Source organism: Eleutherodactylus coqui, chromosome 5, assembly GCF_035609145.1.
Source record: "Eleutherodactylus coqui strain aEleCoq1 chromosome 5, aEleCoq1.hap1, whole genome shotgun sequence".
Taxonomy (NCBI): domain Eukaryota; kingdom Metazoa; phylum Chordata; class Amphibia; order Anura; family Eleutherodactylidae; genus Eleutherodactylus; species Eleutherodactylus coqui.
In genome coordinates this window covers 197,574,983-197,597,014 of record NC_089841.1, presented here as the reverse complement: position 1 = coordinate 197,597,014, position 22,032 = coordinate 197,574,983, and the positions used below count along the sequence as shown (strand labels likewise).

Here is a 22,032-nt window from a genome sequence, read left to right as displayed (position 1 = left end):
CCTTGGCCGTTGACAGAGGGCCTAAATCTCTTAGCCTATTAATAATATGATATCTCTTAGACCTCATGTCCACGGGCGGATTTCTGCTACGCAATCCTCATAATTAATATGTTTTTAATCTGGTGGCAATTCCACATCAAAAATATACATTTTAGTGCATTCTGACAGCGGAATATTCTGTAGAGTATTGCAGTATATTCTGGTGTGACAGCGTACATAAGTAACTTGTTTTCTGTGGGGAGGTCAGTGACGTTTCTTATGACAACTTCCCCTCAGGCTGGGGTTACAATGTAGCAGTGCCTGAAGACAATGAGAAAAGTTACAATGTATCAAAGTCTCAGTGTAATGTGGGATATAATCCGGCTCCCTGCTGGAAAGTCCCCAGAGAACCTCCTTCCTGTAAACTGCAATATTAACCTAAAGAGAAACTGAAAGTAGCACAAACAACCGGAGACAGAGGGGGCAGGCAGAGGAAGGAAACAAGACACCGACCGATCAGGACAAGGGCGAAGAGTCTGAACATTAAGGAGATGGCTAAAGCTTGTACCTTGAAGATTAGCCCCGCCAACAAGGGAAAGGTAAACCTGTTCATTGCAGAGGGCCATAGATTGGGCAGCGGAGTCTTACTTCATGGGAAACTATAAGGACAGGAGTTTTTTTTAATACGTTTTTGTTATTATATATACGATATTTAAGTTATTATATTGCTAAAGTTCAGGAACCTGCATATATCTCAGGTAGATGAGCTGCAGTCGTCTTGACATTTGCTATGCAAACTGTAGTGTTATATCTGTCCAGGGCATCTATTTAATGTTTATGGCTTTTAGACTTCTTTAACTATCCTATATCCCCTGATACTTGCCATTTTTGCCATACAGTGAAATTTGATCGGATAGGAAAGGGTTAAGACAGGCAGTCAGTAAGTGGGGCAGGCCGAGTCATGTATGTCTAACACTTCATGTATGTTAGAATCAAGAAGAAACGCCTGCAAGCCTTGATACAAAGTACCTGCGAGTAATACAAGAACATTGCCTTGTTACATGTGGCTGGGGACGTAGGCCGACGAGTCTCAGGAAGCACTATAGTGACTTGGCACATTTCTCTCATCATGAAGTTATATATATGCAGGGAAGACCGAGCTCCTTTCTGCTGGGAGAGATCTGCAACAAATCATGACAGTTTCTGCTCGCCTGATCTGATTCTATTTTATCTCATTTTAGGACAGGATTATTAATTAATCATGGATAATATTCTAAATGGAGTCTCCTTTTAAATGTAATTAAAACACCAGTAAAGAGGTGAATTATGCGTTAGGTGCTGTCATAGCCCGTCCTCATCCCTACTCTGTCAGGTTGGTGGCAATTGCAATCATTTGACACAGACCAGCTACAAGGGCCCTGCTGACAGACCAAGCCATTTAGTTGGACTGGGAAGATGCCAACCATCAGAGAAGATAGATGCTTTAGGTTGGGTCACACAGTCGTATGCGTGAAACCCTGCGCGAGTCATTTAAGCCAGCCTGCCGCTGCATATGGCCTCATGTCCATGGGGAAAATCAGGCCCGCCACGGATTCTTCATGCAGAATCCCGCAGGGGGTCCCTCCATTCCCGCGGACATAAGGCCTAAAAGTAAGAATTACTTACCTGTCCGGACGCTCCGGATCTTCCCTCCGTCACGGCCGGATCTTCTTTCTGCGGCCCGGCGGATGTGTTCGGCACGCCGGCGTGCCACGCGCATGCGCCGTGCACTCTATTTTTTTTTTTAAACTCCTGCTCTCCCACGCCAGAGAGCAGGAATTTAGCTGCCGTGTGCCGCAGATCCGGACGGCTTCCATAGCGTTCAATAGAAGCCTGCGGGAGCCGTCCCCGAAGGAGACCCGCACTAAAATGGAGCATGCTGCGGGTGTTTTTTCCCACACACGCAATCCGCGCCTCAAGGGAAAATGACATACGCAGGTATTTAACTACCTGCGGGTGTCCAATGCATCCCTATGGGGTGCGGATCACGCGTGCGGGTGACCTGCTGTGGATCTGTCCTCATGGACATGAGGCCTATGGCAGCAATATTGTACTGCGCATGACAGCGTATCTCACGCAGGCTGTCATGCGCAGCGTTCCTGTCTTTTTGTTTAATTTTTCTGCTTTGTCGCTTCGCAATGTAATTGCGTTGGGGCAGCGTTGTTTACGTGCCCCATAGAGAACAATAGTCTCTCAAAGACATAGTGCGGCGGGGGGGGGGGGGGTGTAGGCAGAGAGAGAGAACTCTCTCACTCTCTCCCCCGCTACCCCCGCACGCTCGGACAAGAATGCAGTTATTCGAGGAGAGCAAAGCTTGCTTGAGTAACTGACTTATCCAAGTGTGCTCGCTCATCTCTAGTCCTAATGCTAATACCAGGTGGTAAATTTCAACCTGGGAAAGTTGGGTTCCGACCTCTCAGAATGTTCCTCTATTGGGACTAAGCCTCCAAATAAAACCAGGGAGGGTAGGATACCATTTGTATGCTCCAGTAGGAGGGACAGAAGGTAAATGTGCGGCAGGTGTGCACAACCAAGTGAAGGCAGCCAAAACTTCACAATATTTGGACACAAAAAAAGATAAAATAGGTCAGCACTACTCAATGGAAATATATCCCAATAAAAATATATAGGTGCACGTTAAACCATGGCTGCAACATACAGTAGAGGCAGAAAGCAAAAATGGCAACAGCACGCAAAATAAATTTACTATCAGAGGTACACATACCGTATTTTCTGATATAAAAGACGACCATTTAACCCCGAAAAATCTGCTCTGCAGTCGGGGGTCGTCTTATACGCCGGGTATACATTGCCCGAAAAAGCATATAATATAATATATAAGCGTATAATATCAGAAAAATCCTCTCTACCACAGTATGAATAAGGACAAAGGTAGATTGGAGCAGTGTAAATGCAGAAATGTGATGGGCCATAATCTAGAAGTATTAGTGGCCACTTGTAGGGATTCCTCCAGGAAGAACATACCTCTTTTTACATGCCATCAATAAGGCTGCATCTAATTCTAACATCATGTCTTGATTTGTGGGGGGTCCTTGTATTTAAGCAACAACAGCTCTAAGGGTGCATTCACACGAACGTATATCGGCTCGGTTTTCACGCCGAGCCGATATACGTCGTCCTCATGTACAGGGGGGGGGAGGCTGGAAGAGCCCAGGAGCAGGAACTGAGTTCCCGCCCCCTCTCTGCCTCCTCTCCGCCCCTCTGCACTATTTGCAATGGGGAGAGGCGGGACGAGGCGGGGCTAATTCACGGCACTTAGCCCCGCCCCCGTCTCGCCTCCTCTCATTGCAAATAGTGCAGAGGAGCGGAGAGGGGGTGGGGAGGAGGCAGAGAGGGGGCGGGAGCTCAGTTCCTGCTCCTGGGCTCTTCCAGCCTCCCCCCCCTGCACATGAGGACAACGTATATCGGCTCGGCGTGAAAACCGAGCCGATATACGTTCGTGTGAACGCACCCTAAGGCCCATTTACATGCAATGATTGTCGTTTGAACGAACGAACAACTGAATGATTTTTTTTGCTTTCAAATGTTGAGCGTTTACACGTAAAGATAATCATTTGAAAATCCTCGCCATTTCCGTCGTTAGCCATGTAAACACTGCATATGTTCTTTGCTCAGGTGGGCTTCTCTTTATGCCAAAAATCTCTTGGTGGGAGGTTTTTAATTAGTGCAAATAAAAAGCCATTGTCAACTGTGGCGTGAGGCATTGTGTGTAGCTGGACAAACAATCACCCCTCCTCTTAAGTCGTTTGAAAGACTGAATGAATGCCGTTCAAACTAACGACTATTTTTATGCGGGCTGAAACAGCGATAAATGACAAGTGAACGAATAGCTGACGATGGCTTCGCATTTACACATAATGATCATCACTGACGTTTGAGTGAATTGTGAGCGATAATCATTGCGTGTAAATGGGCCTTAACAGACAATAATGCCAGTAGGGCCGAGAGGTCCTCTCTAACATGTGGGACTGATCAATAAACATCGAGCAAATTAATCCTAATAATGTGCAGCATAATTATGTTTATTAATTGGTTTCTTACAGGTCGATGGATTCTGCACGAATCTTAATAACCAGGTAACAAAATATGAATGCTAATCGTATTTACACACACATCTTCATATTAAAAGTAACAGAGATCATGGGGAAAAAATGTTGGTGATGACATAAAAATGAATGGGAGTTCCGAAAACATCGTACAGCGAGCTATGGTACTTTCACATCTCAGAAATTACAGAAACACCATGGATAAACTACTACAATAGGATGACGCAATAATAGGCGACCCCGCAGATTGGGGAAATAGTCATCCCTTAAGAGGATAAGGAAAAATAGTATTTAACTACTTCAGCACTAAGGGCTTTTTACATAAAATCCGTCCAACTCGTGGACCCTGAATTGCAACCCACTGGAGGAGAGTGGTGGGACCGAGATGTGAATATCTCTTTAATGTTTTTACAGTTCAATTGACCCAATTAGGAAATAAAATCCTTGCCGTCGTCAGTGATTGTGGTAGATTGTTTGACCTTGAGAATCTGTTTACAGGTCCAGGGTTTTCTGGCAGAGTTTATTCCTGAGAAGATTCAACATCTGGACAACCTTCTGAAGGTCTGTGGATATTTCCTAATAATGTTCAGTATATAAGAATTCTCTGAGACTGTACAGTAGTGTTCCATCACTTGTCTTACCCAAAAGGCTAATCAATTGGAAGGTGAAGACGTTTACATGGAAATGTGTTTATCTTTTGACTGAATACATACATGGATTATTTGAGTGTGCAAGAGTGGAAACCGCTTTTAAGGCCCATTTAAACACAACGATTATCGCTCAAAAGATGTCTTTGAATGCCTTTTGAGCGATAATCGTTGTGTCATTTACATCACAAGATGATCGCTCAAACATTGAGCGATCACCTTGCTCTCCGGAGGATACAGAGAACGAGCATCCAGCTGTTCCCTGCTGAGAGCAACCGGCTGTCATATAGCCGAGCGCTCCCAGCGGAGGGTGCAGAGGACAAGCGGGGGGCTCAAAAGATGTCTTTTGGAAACCCTCAGTGATCATGAAAATGGGGGTCCTGTATCCTCATTTCCTCCTCACTGCACCCCCTTAAATGGAACAGCAGCGAAGCTTTTGCATTGCTGTTCCATTAATTTCAATGGGACTGCTGGAGATAGCCAAGCTCTTGCAAGCGACTATCTACAGCAGTGCAACTGAAATGGAGTAGCAGCACAGATGCTCCGCTGCAGCTCCATTCGAGCTCCTCCTCACTGTTGGAGGGTGCAGTGAGGAAGAAATGGTGACATGGGACCCCTGTTCTTGTGATAGTTGGGGATACCAGCAGTGAGACTCCCACCAATCAGACATTTATCACTTATTCTGTGGATTCTGGGACAACAATTTAAAAATTGTCACATACCTAGGGGCAAAAAAGACCATGACACTAAGGCATTAATGGGGTTGTCCAATTGTAAACTATTGACAGCCTAACTTTAGGATAAAGCTTCAATATCAAATTGGTGAGGTGGGCAGGTCTGCTACTCAGGACCGTTGTGGATCTTCTGGTCGTTGAAGCCACAGAACTTGGGCAGGCACAGCACCATACATTTCATAGCAACTGTGTCTGGTATTGCAGCTCAGTTTCATTCACTTGAATGGGACTGAGGTTCTCTTAGGCCATGTGACCGATGGATGTGACATCATGAGCATAAGAAGAGGCCGCAACGCTTACTTGAGTGCCACAGCCTCTTTAACCAGCTGATCACTGGGGGTCCCAAACAACAGATCCCCACCGATCCGATATTGATTGATAATATAGAGGATAGATCATCAATATCTTATTGCTAAAAAAACTTTTTAATTTTTATAATTCATCCTAGCGCTCTCTTCTAACACTTTTTACCACGTTTATGATCATGACTTGTTTTCCTTTCCCGACAGAGTGATGTGTTTAATGTCAAAGATCTGACGTCACTTCACGCGGAACTAAACATTCCAATTCCCGATCCTCCAACTCCTGAAGCTGAGGTAAGAGGTTGGGGAGAGAAGAAAACATAAAATTAAGAACAAGATGTCTCAAGTTTTTGGTTGGTTCAGAAATGAACAAACAGAAAACATAATAAGTTTCTTTTGTTCACGTGTTCATATTTTTATCTCAGGACACAAAAATGGAAACGGACAAAGAAGAAAAGAAAGGTAACCTATGTAATATGCATCTCACTAAAAGTAACAGTCATGACATATTGTTTACTGCACACATCTGTTGGCTTCGTAGCTCCTAAATGTGGATTCTTGAAAGAGAACGAGAAGCTTCAGAAGATACTAAACATTGTCCTACCTGAGATAAGAACTTTTCGAGAGGGCTGTGCTCTGGTAAGAATTACTGTACATGAAAGTCCCCAACATGTCACTTCTCAGATACATTTTAGTCGAGATCTGGAACATGAAACCAGTATTTTTTGTTGTAGATCATCACTTGGATCAGTCATCTTATCCCAAAAATAGAAGATGGAAATGATTTTGGTGTGTCGGTGCAGGTATGTAAGTGCCATATAGCTGGATGTATTGGCATGAAAAATGTATTTCTTAGCCCATGCAAAAAAAACGTACAATAAAAAATAATCATTCATATATTTTTCTTTATCTGTATACAAGGAGAAGGTATTAGAGCGTGTAACAGCTATAAAAACTAAGATGGAAACGTCACAGACCAACCTCAACAAGTAAGACCCCCTTCTTCAATTGTTTAAGAATTCCCTTTTGCAATTCTGACCCCTAATGAAAGATACTCATTGGAATGAATCAAGGGATTGTATGAGATTAGAGAAGAAAATCACACGAGATTTGTGCCTTGTGAGACGCCCAAATCTCACACGAATATGAACCTCATTCTTTTGAATGGAGCCATACACATGAGCGGTGCGATGCGGGAAACAAATCGCAGCATATTTGATCTCTGGGCGTCCTCTCGCATTGTTTTCAATGGGGCTGGTGGCAGCAGTGCACCATGTGCTAGGTGCATGCGATGCAAAGTCTCCCATTGAAAACAATGGGAGAAACTCTGCGATCCTCCTCCGTGGCTGACATCCGTGGCGGACTTCCCCAAAGAGATGTCAGGCGGTTTTGACATAAAAACACCCTGCATCCGTAGGGAATTCACATATTGGCGAGCGCAGTATCAGGCGGTGATTCACAGCCCAATATTGAGCTTGCCTGTGTCTAGTTAGTTTTAGGGCTCATTCACATATGTAATTTCGGTCCATGAAATATGCAGCATTTTTACTCCATTTATACATGCCTATCTAGTACGTATTTGGTGTATATGCCTTATCTTTTTTAGTATTTTTGCAAGTATATACTGCGTTTTTTTCTACATGAAGGCTCAATTGATATCAGCGTTTTCTTAACCACTGTCTCCTGCCAACATGTGTAAAAACACAGTGAATATACATGCAACTGCGTATTTGCTGCATATTTTATGCAATCCCATTGACTTTAATGAGCGATTTTGGTCTGCGATACAGACTAAAATAGGACAAGCTGCAATTTTTTTGAACACGCTTAAAATATTGCGTTAAAGACGCAAATAACCCAATACAAGCCAGTGGGATATATACTGTCTGTATGAGGCTGCATTCAGATGACCATATATCGGCTGGGTTTTCACGCCCAACCGATATACGGCGTCTCTCTCTGCAGGGGGAGGAGGCTGGAAGAGCCAGGAGCAGTGCTCTGAGCTCCCGCCCCCTCTCCGCCCCTCTGCACTATTTGCAATGAGAGGAGTTGGAACGGGGGCGGGGCTAAATGCTGGGCATTAGCTCTGCCCTCATCCCACCTCTCCTCATTGAAAATAGTGCAGGGCGGTAGAGAGGGGACGGGAGCTCAGTCCACTGCTCCCGACTCTTCCAGCCTCCTCCCTCTGCAGAGAGAGACGCCGTATATCGTCCGGCGTGAAAACCCAGCCGATATACGGTCGTCTGAATACGCCCTCATGCTCATAAAAATATGCACGGAATAAGGACCAAAAATACACACGTGTGAATGAGCCCTTACAATATATATTCCGTTATTAATTTTAATTAATATTAATTATTACCTTAGCTCTGCTAAGATTCAGATTTGATCCAGGCTCAAATGTACATGATCAAAACAGTTCACAGGTCAGTCGTGTACCCTTCTTAATGGGATTAAAACAAGTACGGTCTACTAGTGGCTTCTGAAAGACAAACTGCTAAAGCAAACTCAAAATGTGCCCCTATACATTAGATGAACACTGGTCACACCCACCAATGTTGGTAGAAAGAAAGATCAGACATTCTGGGTTTCAATATGTTTGATCCTTTGTTTTCAAAGGATGTACCTGGTAGTGGCTTATTCACCTCACTAAGGTGAGATCATATGTACACTTGGCCAAGTATATGGCGCCATGTTTAACTTTGATATCCTTTAAAGGGAACGTGTCAGGTTTCTGCTATGGTCACTGAAGGCAGCACATTATAGTGACAGGCATGCTGATTCCACCAGTATGTCACTTATATACTTGTTTCTATATGTTTCTGCAGTTCTCAGAAAAGATGAGTCCAGATTATTTATCAGGACCTAGTAGTCCCGCCCATCCCCTGTGATTGGCAGTGTAATAGCTAGAAGCCTGTTAGTCAGGGCAGGTGGGCGGAGTTACTAGGTCATTTCTATATACAAAGGTGAAAGCCCTCACTGACTGACACATCACTAAGTCTCTTACTTCCCAATGCCGTACAAACATGAAATTTGACCTAAATTCTTTAGGTCCTAAATAGGAAAAGTAAAGGGGTCACAACTCGATTATTTAATGCTAAATGAAAAAGTATTAGCACCCCTGTGTAATGTACCTAATTAATTCTCTTAACTTCCTGGTTTTGAACAAACATGACATTTGGCAGGAGCATTCTTTAGGTCCTAAATAGGAAAAGTAAAGGGGTCACAACTTGATTATTCAATGCTAATTGCAAATGTAAGTGCACCCCTATCTAATGTAACCTCCTGTTGTCCTACAAGCGTGAAATTTAGCATAAGCATTCTTCAGGTCCTGAATAGGATAAGTAAAGGGGTTACTACTCGATAATTATTCAATGCTAGGTGCAAAAGTAAGTGCACCCCTATATAATATAACTTACCGGTGTTGTACAAGCATGAAATTTGGCACAACAATCTAGCTGACCTCTGTGTACATATACTGAGGAGAATCTACCTCACCTCTATGTGTATATACTGAGAACAATCTAACTGACCTCTATGTGCATATACTGAAAGGCTGTAAAGTACATAAGTAAGCGGCTATGGAGTTCAGGGATGGAACATACATTTAAGGCTAAGAAGGGGCTACAACCTCCAGTCTGGGGGTAAATTTGAATAAAACAGGTGTAACCTTTAACGGTAAAAAGTGAGAAGAGTGGAAGAAGTGGCACATTCTGCAGAGGGACATCGGTACATGCAGTCAGAGGAGAATCTAACGCTCCTGCATGTGTATACATATTTTATTCCTCGGTTTCTCTGAAGTAACCATGACTTCATGAAAACTTTCCATGCGAACAACAGGTAAACAGCTGTACCAAATTAACTCTGCTGAAGCCGGGTATATCAGCTAGTGATGAATAAACTGGAGTTAACTCTTGCTGAAAGCTACAGAAACAATCTGTAAGTTCTCCAGAATCCCTGAACATTACCCTGTAAGTGCACACCGCTGGAATCCGCATGCCTGTCACTACTGTACGCTGCCCCCAGTGAGGACTGCTGAAAGTACCTGACAGGTTCCCTTTAAATATTAACTATCATTGTCAGCTTTGTAGAACACCCATAATTGTCTTTGATAAGTTACATCTGAGATTTACATAATGTTACTTCTTCCAGGTATCTTACAGAGAGAGGAGATGCCGTTGCTAAAGCTTCTAAAGAGACGCATGTGGTGAGAAGCATTATTTTTATATGATCTCCTCCTTAAAATGGACCTGTCACCTCTGTTAGCACTGATTGGGCAGAAACACACTCCATTGACAAGGAGAATGGTAACATCCAATTGTTAAAGGGGTTTTCTGGGACTATTCTATGGATGGACTATCCTCAGAATAGTGAAAAACTGATCAATAAACAAAAAATAGGAGCAGCTCCCCACCAAATATTAGGACTCATTCACACAGCCGTAATCTCACCACGTATTACACATGTGATGCACGCCCGCGTGATATGTTATGAATGGAGTCAATGAAAGTACAGTGATTTTCCTTGATCCATTCACATTAATGTGTATTCCCTGCGTGTGGATACGCGTGTGAAAAAGATGGCAGTATGTTCTATTTCACCGCATATCACGCACGTACACTCCTATTTTCTATGGGTAGCATTGCTGTCCATACACATTGTGTATGGGCGAAGTTGTCGCTACGAGACAGAACAGGGAATTTTTTAAAAAGTCACACTGCGCATGACAGCGTGCATGAGATACGCCGTTATGCATAGTGCACTATCGATGCCATACCCAGCAATAGCCAGATCACCACCGGGTCCCAGGGTGGTAAAGCTCTGCGTGACCACATGCAGCGTTTTACGCATATGCTCGTGGGAATGAGCCCTTAGGAATTACCAAGTGTACGCCAATATGATATCCTCACATGCAATAATATAATAAAGATAATGGCAAAATCATAGATCTCCGGGCAAACCTAAAACACAGCTGTATATGTGAAAATAGAAATGTATTCCTCATAAAAACATAAAAAAGACCAAATGCCACCGAAAGGATTGTTATCACCACAGGACCCTCGTGACATAAAACCCCCGGCAGCTAATGGGTGCTTGAATATTTTCTGAATTCAATCTAACTCTGAACAAATGTATCTAAATGTATCTAAAATGATTCTACCAAGTCTAATAATCATGTCTAGGGACATGGCTTAATGCTGCGTAAAAACCTGCCTAGGGAACTGGGTATCCCTGCGTATTGTCACGCTTTTACTATAAACAGATTTGCATAACTGGGCGAGAATCTGGTGCCCATCGTGGTACCAGACTGTTGGCAAACAAGTCATTTTTGTATGCGCTGGCCAGAAGGCTTTCTATGGAAAGAAAGAGCAGAGTGCAGCGGTAGCTGATGGCTGGCCGCTAGTGCGCATTCACTCCAGAGGGAACTAGAGGTGTGCCAGCGCCGGCCATCTCTGCTTCATAGCGGAGGTGGTTGGTTCCTCTAGCAATGAGAAGTACACGACTTGAAAGAGCACAACAGCACAAAGGGGTCACCTTTGAAATGGGCATGTAATGGGGGAGTGCCTTAACCCCTTAGTGACGGAGCTTTTTTGCTTTTTTCCATTTTTGTTTTTTTCCTACTCCCTTTTAAAAAATCGTAGCTCCTTAATTTATCCATCAACGTCGCTGTATGAGGGCTTGTTTTTTGCGGGATGAGTTGTATTTTTCAATGGCACTATTTATTGTACCATATAATTTACTGAAAAACTTTTAAAAAATTCTTAGCGGAGAGAAATGGAAAAAAAACGACATTCCACCATCTTTCGGTGCGTCCTGTTTCTACAGCACACAAATTGCAACAAAAACGACCTGATATTTTTATTCTATGGGTCAGTACGATTGCTACGATACCAAACTTGTATAGTATTTTTTTTGCTGTAGTACTTTTATTTTTTTTTTAAGATATTTAATTTTTTTCAATTATTTTCTGCGGTCATTTTGTGCGCGCGATACCTTTTTTATTTTTTCGGCGACGTAGTTGACCAAGGGCTCATTTTTTGCGGGATGTCCTGAAGTTTCCAATAGTATCAATTTGGAATACATACGACTTTTTGATCACTTTTTATTGCGTTTTTTCTGGGAGACAGGGTAACTAAAAAAGTGTATTTCTGGCGTTCTTTATTTTTTTTTTCACACGACGTTCACCGTGCGGGAAAAATAATGCACTACTTTGATAGATCGGACTGTTACGGACGCGGCGATATCAAATACATATTTTTATTTTATGATTTTGATTTTTTAATAATGGATATGGCAAAAGGGGGGTGATTTATACTTTTATAACTTTTTTTTTTTAACAATTAAAAAAACTTTATTGATCTTTTTTTTTACTTTACTTTGAAGTCCCCCTGGGGGACTTTAACATGCGATGCTTTGATCGCTCCTGCAGTATGACGTAATGCTATAGCATTACGTCATACTGCTTTTTTACAGGCAGTCTATGAAGCCACCCTGTGTGGATGGCTTGATAGGCAGTCTGCTAAGGCAGCCCTGGGGCCATTCATTAGGCCCCCGGCTGCCGTGACACCTGCACAGCTCCCCCGATCTCACCGCGGGGGGGCCGTGCGGGGGATTTAAATGCCGCTGTCAGAATTGACAGCGGCATTTAAAGGGTTAATAGCCGCGATCGGCCGAACGGCCAAGCACAGCTATTGCCCGCGGGTGTCAGCTGTAATAAACAGCTGATGCCCGCGCTGTATGGAGGGAGAAAGTGCCGCTACCTCCCTCCATACACGTCCTGCAACAGCAGGAAGTAGTTTCCCGATGGGGCGGTCGTTAAGGGGTTAATTTCATAATTGCAGCACATTGGAATGGGGTTCCGGATATGCAGGACGTGTGTGGAGGGAGATAGCGCTGCTATCTCACTCCATACAGCGAGGGTGTCAGCTGTTTATTACACCTGACACCCACGGGCAATAGCTGCAATCTGCCGTGCGGCCGATCCGCAGCTATTAACCCTTTAAATGCCGCTGTCAATTCTGACAGTGGCATTTAAATCCCTGAGAATGATGTTCGGGGGTCCTATACGGCCCCCCTTCGCTGTGAGATCGGGGGAGCTGTGCAGGTGTCAACAGAAAAATAGAAAAGTTATTGTGGGCAGAAAATGGACCCAGAAAATAATTTTTAAAAATTTAATATCTTAAAAAAAAAAAAAAATATACAAGTAGTACATACAGCAAAAAAAAAAACTATCTAAGTTTGGCATAGAATAAAGTTGTCGGGTCATTTTTGTTGCAGTTTTTGCGCCGTAAAAACAGGATGCACTGAAAGATGTCGGGTGGTTTTTTCCATCTCTTTCCACTTGGAATTTTTTAAAAGTTTTTCAGTACATTATATTGAACGATACTAATATTGAAAAATACAACTTGTACCGCAAGAAACAAAGCCCTCATACAGCGACGTCGATGGATAAATAAAGGAGCTACCATTTTTAAAAAGGGAGGAGGAAAAAATGAAAATGGAAAAAAAGAAAAAAAGCTCCGTCACTAAGGGGTTAAGTTTTTTTGTGCATTTTTTTTTATATGATCTATGTTTCTATTTTTGCATCCTAGATGGATTACAGAGCTCTGGTTCATGACAAGGATGAGGGTGCATTTGTAGATCTCAAGCTAATTCTGACTGATGTGAGGAACAACTATGTAAGTTCTCTGTCAATCTACAGTATGTTCTAAACGGCAATATGGTGGGAAGACAAAACCGACATCCAGTGAAGTAAGATAAGCATTAACCCTTTCCAATCCACTGTCTGACGTCTAAAGACATTTTGATTGAAGGCTGTACAGCTCCGATGTCAGAAGACGTCCGGCAGGGTATTCTTACTGTAGATTACTGGCCGCTCTGATGTCGGAGGCCTCTCCAGCATGTCATATACCACAGTACTGATGGCGCCATTGTCTTTTTTTTTTTTTAATTAAAGTGTTTTTTATTAAACTTTTTTCACCTTTTACATATTATTAAAACATTTCTTACATAACTTTGGTTTCCCCCCCTTCCCTCCCCCCTCCCCCTCTCCCTCCCCCCCTAAGATCTCTCTCTCAGTGTTCAGTTCTTTGGGTAAACTGTCTCTAATTAAACAATGTGCTTTATCGTAGCCAATAGTAACAGTTCTTGTATTGCTTGTTTGTTTTCTTCTTTGGTCTTTTTGTTGCTTGTCCTCTTGCTGTTTTCTTTTACTGGTTCAGGGGTATTTTTTGTTACATACCCGCACGGGGCGGCGCCATATCCTTTGCCCCTTGTCTGGTCTCTCTCTCTCCCATCCCTCCCTTCCCATCCTATCTCGTTGATCCTTACCGCTTTATTTTATTATGTAGCGAGTCTGTAAGTTATTCTACGTTTCCTAATAAACTCTGTATATATCAATTACATGCTTTGTTATGTCCTATTAGATCCTCGGTTTACTGGTGCTTCCCCACACGGCTCACCACTCCACTTATGCATTTGGTCCAGCACTGTTACTCTGGGCGTGTATCCATCTCAGCCAAATGTCCTGGTATTTTTGGCTGACCTTGCGCTTAGTATATATGCTCCTTTCCCACGGTAAAATTTGGTTGACCTTATTTTTGAATTCTCCCAGCGTGGGTGGTTCTTCATCCAACCAACGTTGGGCTATTGTTTTTCTGGCTATATACAGTAGTCTAGCTACCGCTAGTTTTTCATGGTCATCCAACGCTAGGTCTTGTATGTATCCCAGGATGCACACGTATGGAGTAAAGTCCATACGTATGCCAAATGCTGCGTTTATTGCATTTCTTATTCCCACCCAATATCTATGCAATTTCGGACAACGCCATAGCATGTGGATTAGGTCCGCCGTGTGGGTTTTGCACCTTACACATATCGGGGAGGTTCTCATTCCTATATTGTGTAAGAAGGCCGGGGTGCGGTACACTCTGTGTATTAGGAATATTTGTGAGACTCTGTGTGACTCACTCAGAGATAACTGGGGTGTCATTTGCAGTATTTCCTCCCAGTGCGACTCCTCAATGGGTCCTAAGTCTGCTTCCCATTTTGCTTTTGTTAGTATCGGGTTTCGTGCATTAACCGTGTCCTGTATGTGGGAATATAGTACAGATATTTTTCCTGTTGTGGTGGTGGCTTTTCCTATTATGTCCGCTACTATATTAGTTGTCACTGCTATTTCTGTCGAGTTTTTTTCCGCTTGTATAGCGTGTCTAAGCTGCAAATATTTGTAAAAGTCACTATTGGGGATGCTGTAATTCTGTCTTATCTGCTCGAGGGTTTTTAGTCCCCCCCCCCTCCAGTATCTGATCCATTCTCCTGACTCCCCTGTCTTTCCACCCTTGGAAGCCTCTTAGCTTGTTGATTTCTGGCAGGTGTGGGTTATTCCATATGGGGGTATGCTGGGTGCAGCTTTTTATATTGAACATATTTCTGGTCTTCCACCATATTTTATGTGTCATTGTTAGTGTGGGGGCGCTTTGACCGTTTTTTTTAAACGCTCCACGTTCCAGGGTTTCGAGCAGGTGTGACCCCCTGAAAAAATTTTTAAGAATTCTAAAACTAGCATCTTGTGTCTCTTCTGTCTCCCATCCCCTGAGATGCTGCAGCTGTGAGGCCACGAAATACGAGAACGGGTTGGGCAAAGCTAGTCCTCCCTTTTCTTTTGAGTTGTATAATAGCTCCAATTTTATCCTGGGTGTCTTCCCTCCCCATATGAGCTCTCTAAATAATCCCTTGACCTTGTGGAAGAATTTTTGTGTTATCCAGTGTGGGGAATTGTGTATTAGATATAGCAGTTGGGGCATCCATATCATTTTTATTAGATTCACTCTTCCTATGATTGACATGGGTAGTTTCCGCCATATGTGAAGTTTTTGTTTCCATTTTTCCATAAGTGGTTCTAGGTTTATTTTCCCGTATTCGCTGACGTTTTTCGTAATTTTAACTCCCAGGTATTTAATTATTGGGGTGCATTTCAGGGTTAGTTCTCTATTAGCAATTTGCATACCTGGAGTATCTACCGGTAGTATTTCGGATTTCGTCCAATTGATGGTGAGTCCTGAGAAGGCTCCGAATTCTTTTATTGCTAGCATCGCGGTTTCCAAGGATTTTTCCCCATCCCCTAAGAATAATAACATGTCATCCGCATATAGAGCGATTTTTTCCTCTATATTTCCTCTTCTGAATCCCACTATTTCCTGATGTGCTCGAATTTTGCATGCCAGGGGCTCTATTGCAAGCGCAAACAGCAGTGGCGATAGTGGGCACCCTTGCCTTGTCCCTCTATGTAGTGGGAAGGCTTCTGATGACCCCCCGTTAATGGTCACATCCGCCTCCGCTCCAGCATATAGAAGTTTCACCCGTTGCACAAATATTGGGCCACAGCCCATTTTTTCTAAAACCTTCCACAAGTATTGCCACTCGACGCTATCGAACGCCTTGGCCGCGTCTAATGAGCATATGGTTCTATCTCCGGTGTTATCTACGGGTATTTGTAGGTTTAGAAATACCCTACGGATGTTCATTGCCGTTGATCTTGCTGGTATAAATCCACTCTGGTCTGGGTGCACCAGTGTGGATGTCACTTGTGTTAGCCGCTTTGCCAGAACTTTTGCTATAATTTTGACGTCCGCGTTTAACAGCGATATTGGTCTATACGAATCCATCGACAGGGGGTCTTTTTCTGGTTTTAGCAGAATTATTATTTTTGCTTTTCGCATTGTTTGTGGCAGTTCCCCTTCCTTCTCCGCCCCCACCCATGTCTCTAGAAGTTGTGGTAGTAAGGTGTCTGCGTGTTGTTTATAAAATTCTATTGGGAAACCATCCTCCCCTGGGGCCTTGTTATTTTGCATGTCTTTTACCGCCTCCTGCATCTCCTCCAAGTCTATTGGTGCATCAAGGAACTCTCTCTGTTCCTCTGACAATTTACGTGTTCCTATGTCCGCTAAGTATTCCTCGATTTGTTCCCCCGTTTTTTCCAGTTTCGAGGAGTACAAAGAGGAGTAGAATTCACGTGCAGTCTCTCTTATGGCTGTTGTATCCCTGACAATCTCGCCTTGTGTGTCTTTTAATTCAATGATATACGTGGGGCTGGTTTGTGCTCGGGCAATAACTGCCAGCATATGTCCCGTTTTTTCTCCCTGCTCGTAATATGTCTGTTTTCGGAACCCATTTTTAGTTGCCGCCGTGTCTAGTACATAATTATTAAGGGCCTCTTGAGCTTGTTTCCATAGGTTGAGTGCTGTTACTGTTTTCTCTTTTATATAGTTTTCTTCCGATTCTTTTAGTTTGTCACGTATTTTTTGTCCTCTATCTCTATGCCCCTTTTTCGCCTGCGTGATTTGTTGTATGTATACCCCCCTCATATATGCCTTCATGGCCTCCCAGCAGACCGTCATACTTGTGGTACCCTTATTTAGTGTAAAATATTCCTCTAGTGTCGTTTTCACTATTTCCTTGTTTAATATATTTAGCCAGTGCGAGTTCAGATTCCATCTCTTTTGGGGGTGACTATCGGTGTTGCTATGTTGTATGTCCAGGCGTAGTATGGAATGATCAGATACCATTCTTGGCAGATATTCTATCCGGGTTATATCTCTATATATCTGGATATTCCCTACCGCTAGGTCTATTCTAGATAAACATTGGTGTGTGGATGAGTAGCAGGAATATTGTTTATGTGTGGGGTGCCGTGTTCTCCATATATCTATTAATGATATTTCTTTTATTAGTTTACCTAATGGTGTTAGGTTCCTTTCTTCGTTTACGCTTCCTGCCCTTAGTCTGTCCTGTGTAGGGTTAATGACCGAATTAAAGTCACCTATGATAAGGACTGGGATGTCCGGTTTGTCTGCTATGTATCCTATAACTTGCCGCATTGTCGTGTTGTTGTATGGTGGCGGGATATATACTGAAGCTATAATGCATGTATAATTGTATATTCTGCAGTGTAGGCATATGAAGCGGCCTTCCGGATCGATTTTTCGTGATAGGCATTTAAACGGTATATTTCTATGAACCACTATGCTAACCCCCCTGGAGTACCTGGTGTGTGTGGAGTGGAAGCTCTGTCCCATCCCTCCTATTTTGAGTGTGTCCGTATTTTCTTTTGATAGGTGCGTCTCCTGCATACATATAATAGCCGGGCCTTGTTCCTTAATGACTTTCAGTATTGCTGATCGTTTTGTCTGGTCGCTCATACCTCTCACGTTCCACGATACGACCCTGATCTTACTACTCATTTTTTGGGTTTTTTGTTTTTCGCAGGATTATTTTCTGTGTGTTACCACCCCTTTTTGTTTTTGTGAGTGAGTCGCACTGGGAGGACCCCCGTCTCAATATTTGTGTCTCCCCCATGTCTCCCCGTATATGTGTATGTGTACTACTATTTGTTCTCCGCAATGGGCCTCTCCAGCAACATTTTGGTTTGGCCCCCCACCTCCGCCAATACATACATTTATTCACCTTTGCAATGCAGAGTTTCGTTATTTGCAGTATACTATTCAACCGTACAATTACATTAACATTTCTTCCCCTTATCCCTCCCTGAACCATTTTTCTATCGTTTAACCTTATCCCTTTTAACTGTATACTATCTAGTATTTCCCAACTATGCGAGAGAGAGACCAAACAACAGACACCCCCAACATGTAACTCACTGATCCGTTGTCTCATCGGATCGGGGTACCAGTCCTCCATTCTCCTACGCGATGCATCCTGTCGTCCCAGGAGCTCCTTTCAAAAAATTTTCGGTTCCCTTTGTGTGAACATTTCTTTGGGTGCAGCCTCTTCATGGTGACTTGCGCGGCGATCTTCCCCTCCGGATCTGTTCTTCATTTTGATCTATCCAGTGACCTGCGTCTTTTGGGTTTTCGAAGAATTGTGTCGTACCCAGCGCCGCCACTCTCAGTTTAGCCGGGTACAGCATCCCGTAGGGCACTTGTAGGTTTCGCAGCCGTCTTTTTATTTCTATAAATGTTGCTCGCTTCTTTTGTATTTCCGTAGAGAAGTCTGGATAAAAGGAGATTTTCGCGCCGTTGTATTGAACTTCACCCTTTTCGCGGGCCTTTTGAAGTATGGTGTCACGGTCTCTATAGTGCAGCACTTTTATGAGTATCGGTCTGGCTGGAGCCCCCGGGGGGAGGGGTCGTGTCGGCACGCGGTGGGCTCTTTCGACTGCAAACATCGCAGTTAGGGTGTTTCTTCCGAACAATTCGGGCAGCCATGTTTCGAAGAATTCTGCTGCGTTTCTTCCTTCCGTCTTTTCTGGGAGGCCCACAATTCTCACGTTGTTCCTTCTTGACCTATTTTCTAAGTCATCTACCTTGTTCTGTAGATATTGTATGTCATGCAGATTTTTTCCCACGTCTCGCTGCATCGGCTGTATTGCGTCTTCTACGTCGCTTATACGTTGTTCAGTTTCTGTCAGACGCTCTGATATTTTCCTCATATCTTGCCGTAGCAGGTTTACATTACTTTGCATCGCCCCCATCTGCATGTTAAGGTTGTTCAGTGACGCATTGCCTTTAGTAATTTCGCTGAAGATTTCTTTCAGTGTAGGTTCTCTGGCGCATCTATCGCCCTCCTGTCTTTGGTCTTTTTTGGCAGCATCTTCTGTACTTTGATAGGTGTCTCGTGTAGGGCTGTCTGACGTGTTTGCATATTTTGCGCTGTGCATGCAGATGTCTGGGCTGCTTGTACTGTTCATGCTGTCTCTTGCATGATGTTTTTCTGTGTTGGCACTGTTTGCATCATTATTATTGTGGTTGGTGTTGTGGGCATGATTTATGGCTTCTTGCCTGTTTCCAGCAGAGTCTTGTACAGCATGTGGACTGCTTTGTTTGACTTTATCTTTGCTGTGTTTAACAGGCTCCGTTAGTGTATTTACTTTGTCTGCCCTCTCCTTGTCTCTCTCACTTTCTGTGTATGCTGTGCCGGTGACTTCCTCCTCCCCTCCTGCCCCCACCATCTCCGTGCTTCTCTGCAAACTCTCCTGCTCCCCTGTGTCTCCCTTTTGTTGCTTGGGGCTTATGGGGACTTCTTTACTGCCTCCCTCTTCCCTGGCATACCTTGCCAGTTTGCGTGCAGTGTCTGCACTATTTACACTGAGCCGCGGTATGAGTGTTCTCGGCTCCCTCCCGCCGGCGCCATCTTGCCTCTGCCGGCCACCGGCTTCTTCTGCTTTTCCCCGCTCCTTGCCTCGCACCATTATTGCTGCTGTCACTCGTTTCACCTCCGGAGCTTGCTGCTGTGCCTCCGCTACTGTTTGGCTGCTTTTCGCTGCCTCTGGGTCCCGTTTTCAGGATGGGATTGTCGGGTCTTTCAGGAGCTACACTGAGGTGCAACTTTCTACATCTCCGGCCAGGCTCCGCCCCCCGATGGCGCCATTGTCTAATGGCAGAAAGAGAAAGCCCCCTAGGAAACCCTGAATCCAATATTGGATTGAAAAGGGTTAAACATCCTATTAAAAGTTATTCTCATCATAGAAAGTGAGTGCATAGTGCCAGGATATGCCATCATGCTCTGAGTGATGGAGGTCTGACTACAAGGATCCCATGATCATGACACTAAAGGGGCCGCAGCGCTGCGTTAGGGCTGTGCTCCTATCAATACTTAGGGTATAGTCACACTGGCCTTTTTTTCCCCCTGTTGGACTGAAAACAATTGTCCTGAAATTGGACGGTGATGGAACACAATGATTTCAGAATGAATATTCACATGGGCCTATTTGTATTCGGATGAACAGTCTGAAGGAAAATAAAATTGCCGCAGGTCCTGTTGTGGTCCATATTACAGACCCGAATCGGACATGCAATGTCCACTGGGTCTCTCACAGCTCTCACACATGGGTCTGTGTGCCGCAAGTTGTATCTGAGAATGTCGGGCACAAGTCTCATACATCCATGTGAATATACCTTACACTGGAATAGAGCTGTGCTGCACCTCCTAGTGCAGCATCTGGCTACCTGTTGGAAAACTGTGATGCGGATGTAGCATACTATGTAGTACATCGGCCACTTCAATGCCAGGATTGTGGGCACCCTGGTGCTCAGACCCCAATGATCAGAAAGTGGGGAAGTATCCTAGAGATACGTTTTGAGATAGGAGTAACAACTACACTGGGAAATGTATCAAAATTGGACAAGTGAAACGCAGAGGGGAGCTGCCCATAGAAACCAATCAAATTCCAGTTTCCATTTTTCAGAGGCCTTGGAAAATGTAAGTCTGTAAAACCGTCCCCACTGGCAATACTGCGTTTGGTAAAACCACAACCATGGCAAAAGCATGTGTGGTTTGGCTGATGAGGTTTTTGGTACGGTTCTTGCTGTGTGAATACAGCCAAAGGGGTGCATGGTAGCTGGGGGCACTTGTCCATTACACTGGGCAGAATAGTCCACAGCAGTGTTGTAGGATCGGTCATCCCGGAATTCTGCACCCAAATCCGCTCGGCTAACTGAGGATTTTGACGCAGATTTGCCGGCAGGATTCTGCTAGTTTCAATTCCGCATGAAAAAGCGCATGTTCGCAGATTTTGGTGTCATCAAACATACATCTAGTCTACAAGTACAGTGGAAAGACCGCTCCAGAACAGGGGGGATTTGGGCCTGAGCAGCTGTGTGATAAGCGAGGGGAGCATTGTCAGGAGACAGAGTATATATTCATCGTGCAACAGTATTAATCTCATATAATAAATATTATTCATATTTCTGTTTCAGGTTGAAATATTTGATATCATCCTGAAAAATTTTGAGAAAATTGCCAACCCTAAAGGAGAAGATAAAAACACAATGTACTAGCGGCAGCGTGGCGGCTGGTTCCTGGTACCGCACCGCAGCCTCATCAGTTACTCCGGATCATTAAAATCATGTTTCCTTTTACAAGAAATACAGTGAAATCCTAACAATAAAATGGGGCGGTCGTCCCGCGTCGCCTTCCACGCGGTTTACTTTGTGTTCTTTAGGACAATGTGCTTGCGGTGGAGACTCCGTGCAGCCGCGGCTGCCAATAGTACATGGTTTTGCCGTCCTTATTGGAAAGATCGCACTTGAATTGGCAACTGTGGCTGGGTGGGATTGCAGCTGCACCAGAACACACCCTTAGGGCAGACACCCACTGGCGTTTTTTTCTCCACTGCGCTGCGAGAGTAAAGGAAAAGTCTTGCAACGCAGTGCGAGGAAAATAAACGGCATCATGCCAAGTATAGCCAGTCTTTTCAATGGGGGCAGCAGCGCTAGCCCCATTGAAAAGAAATGAAGAATGCCGC

General features: G+C 43.9%; 1 protein-coding gene across 1 annotated transcript; it reads left to right on the top strand.

The window, feature by feature from the left end:
• The first annotated feature begins 271 nt into the window (after nt 1-271).
• Nucleotides 272-21,705, top strand: PSME2 (proteasome activator subunit 2). Its single transcript, XM_066604027.1, has 11 exons — nt 272-578; nt 4,083-4,115; nt 4,584-4,646; nt 5,976-6,062; nt 6,194-6,230; nt 6,310-6,407; nt 6,503-6,571; nt 6,690-6,757; nt 9,921-9,975; nt 13,361-13,447; nt 21,485-21,705. Exons 1-11 carry the CDS (start codon nt 531-533, stop codon nt 21,563-21,565), a joined length of 726 nt encoding a protein of 241 aa, XP_066460124.1. The 5' UTR covers nt 272-530; the 3' UTR covers nt 21,566-21,705.
• The last annotated feature ends 327 nt before the right edge of the window (nt 21,706-22,032 follow it).

Excerpts from the sequence above, each read along its gene's own strand:
- PSME2 (XM_066604027.1), top strand. The coding sequence starts at position 531 with ATGGCTAAAGCTTGTACCTTGAAGATTAGCCCCGCCAACAAGGGAAAG. Across the intron at positions 579-4,082 it reads GCCCCGCCAACAAGGGAAAG|GTCGATGGATTCTGCACGAA; the intron begins GTAAACCTGTTC and ends GGTTTCTTACAG. Across the intron at positions 4,116-4,583 it reads GCACGAATCTTAATAACCAG|GTCCAGGGTTTTCTGGCAGA; the intron begins GTAACAAAATAT and ends ATCTGTTTACAG.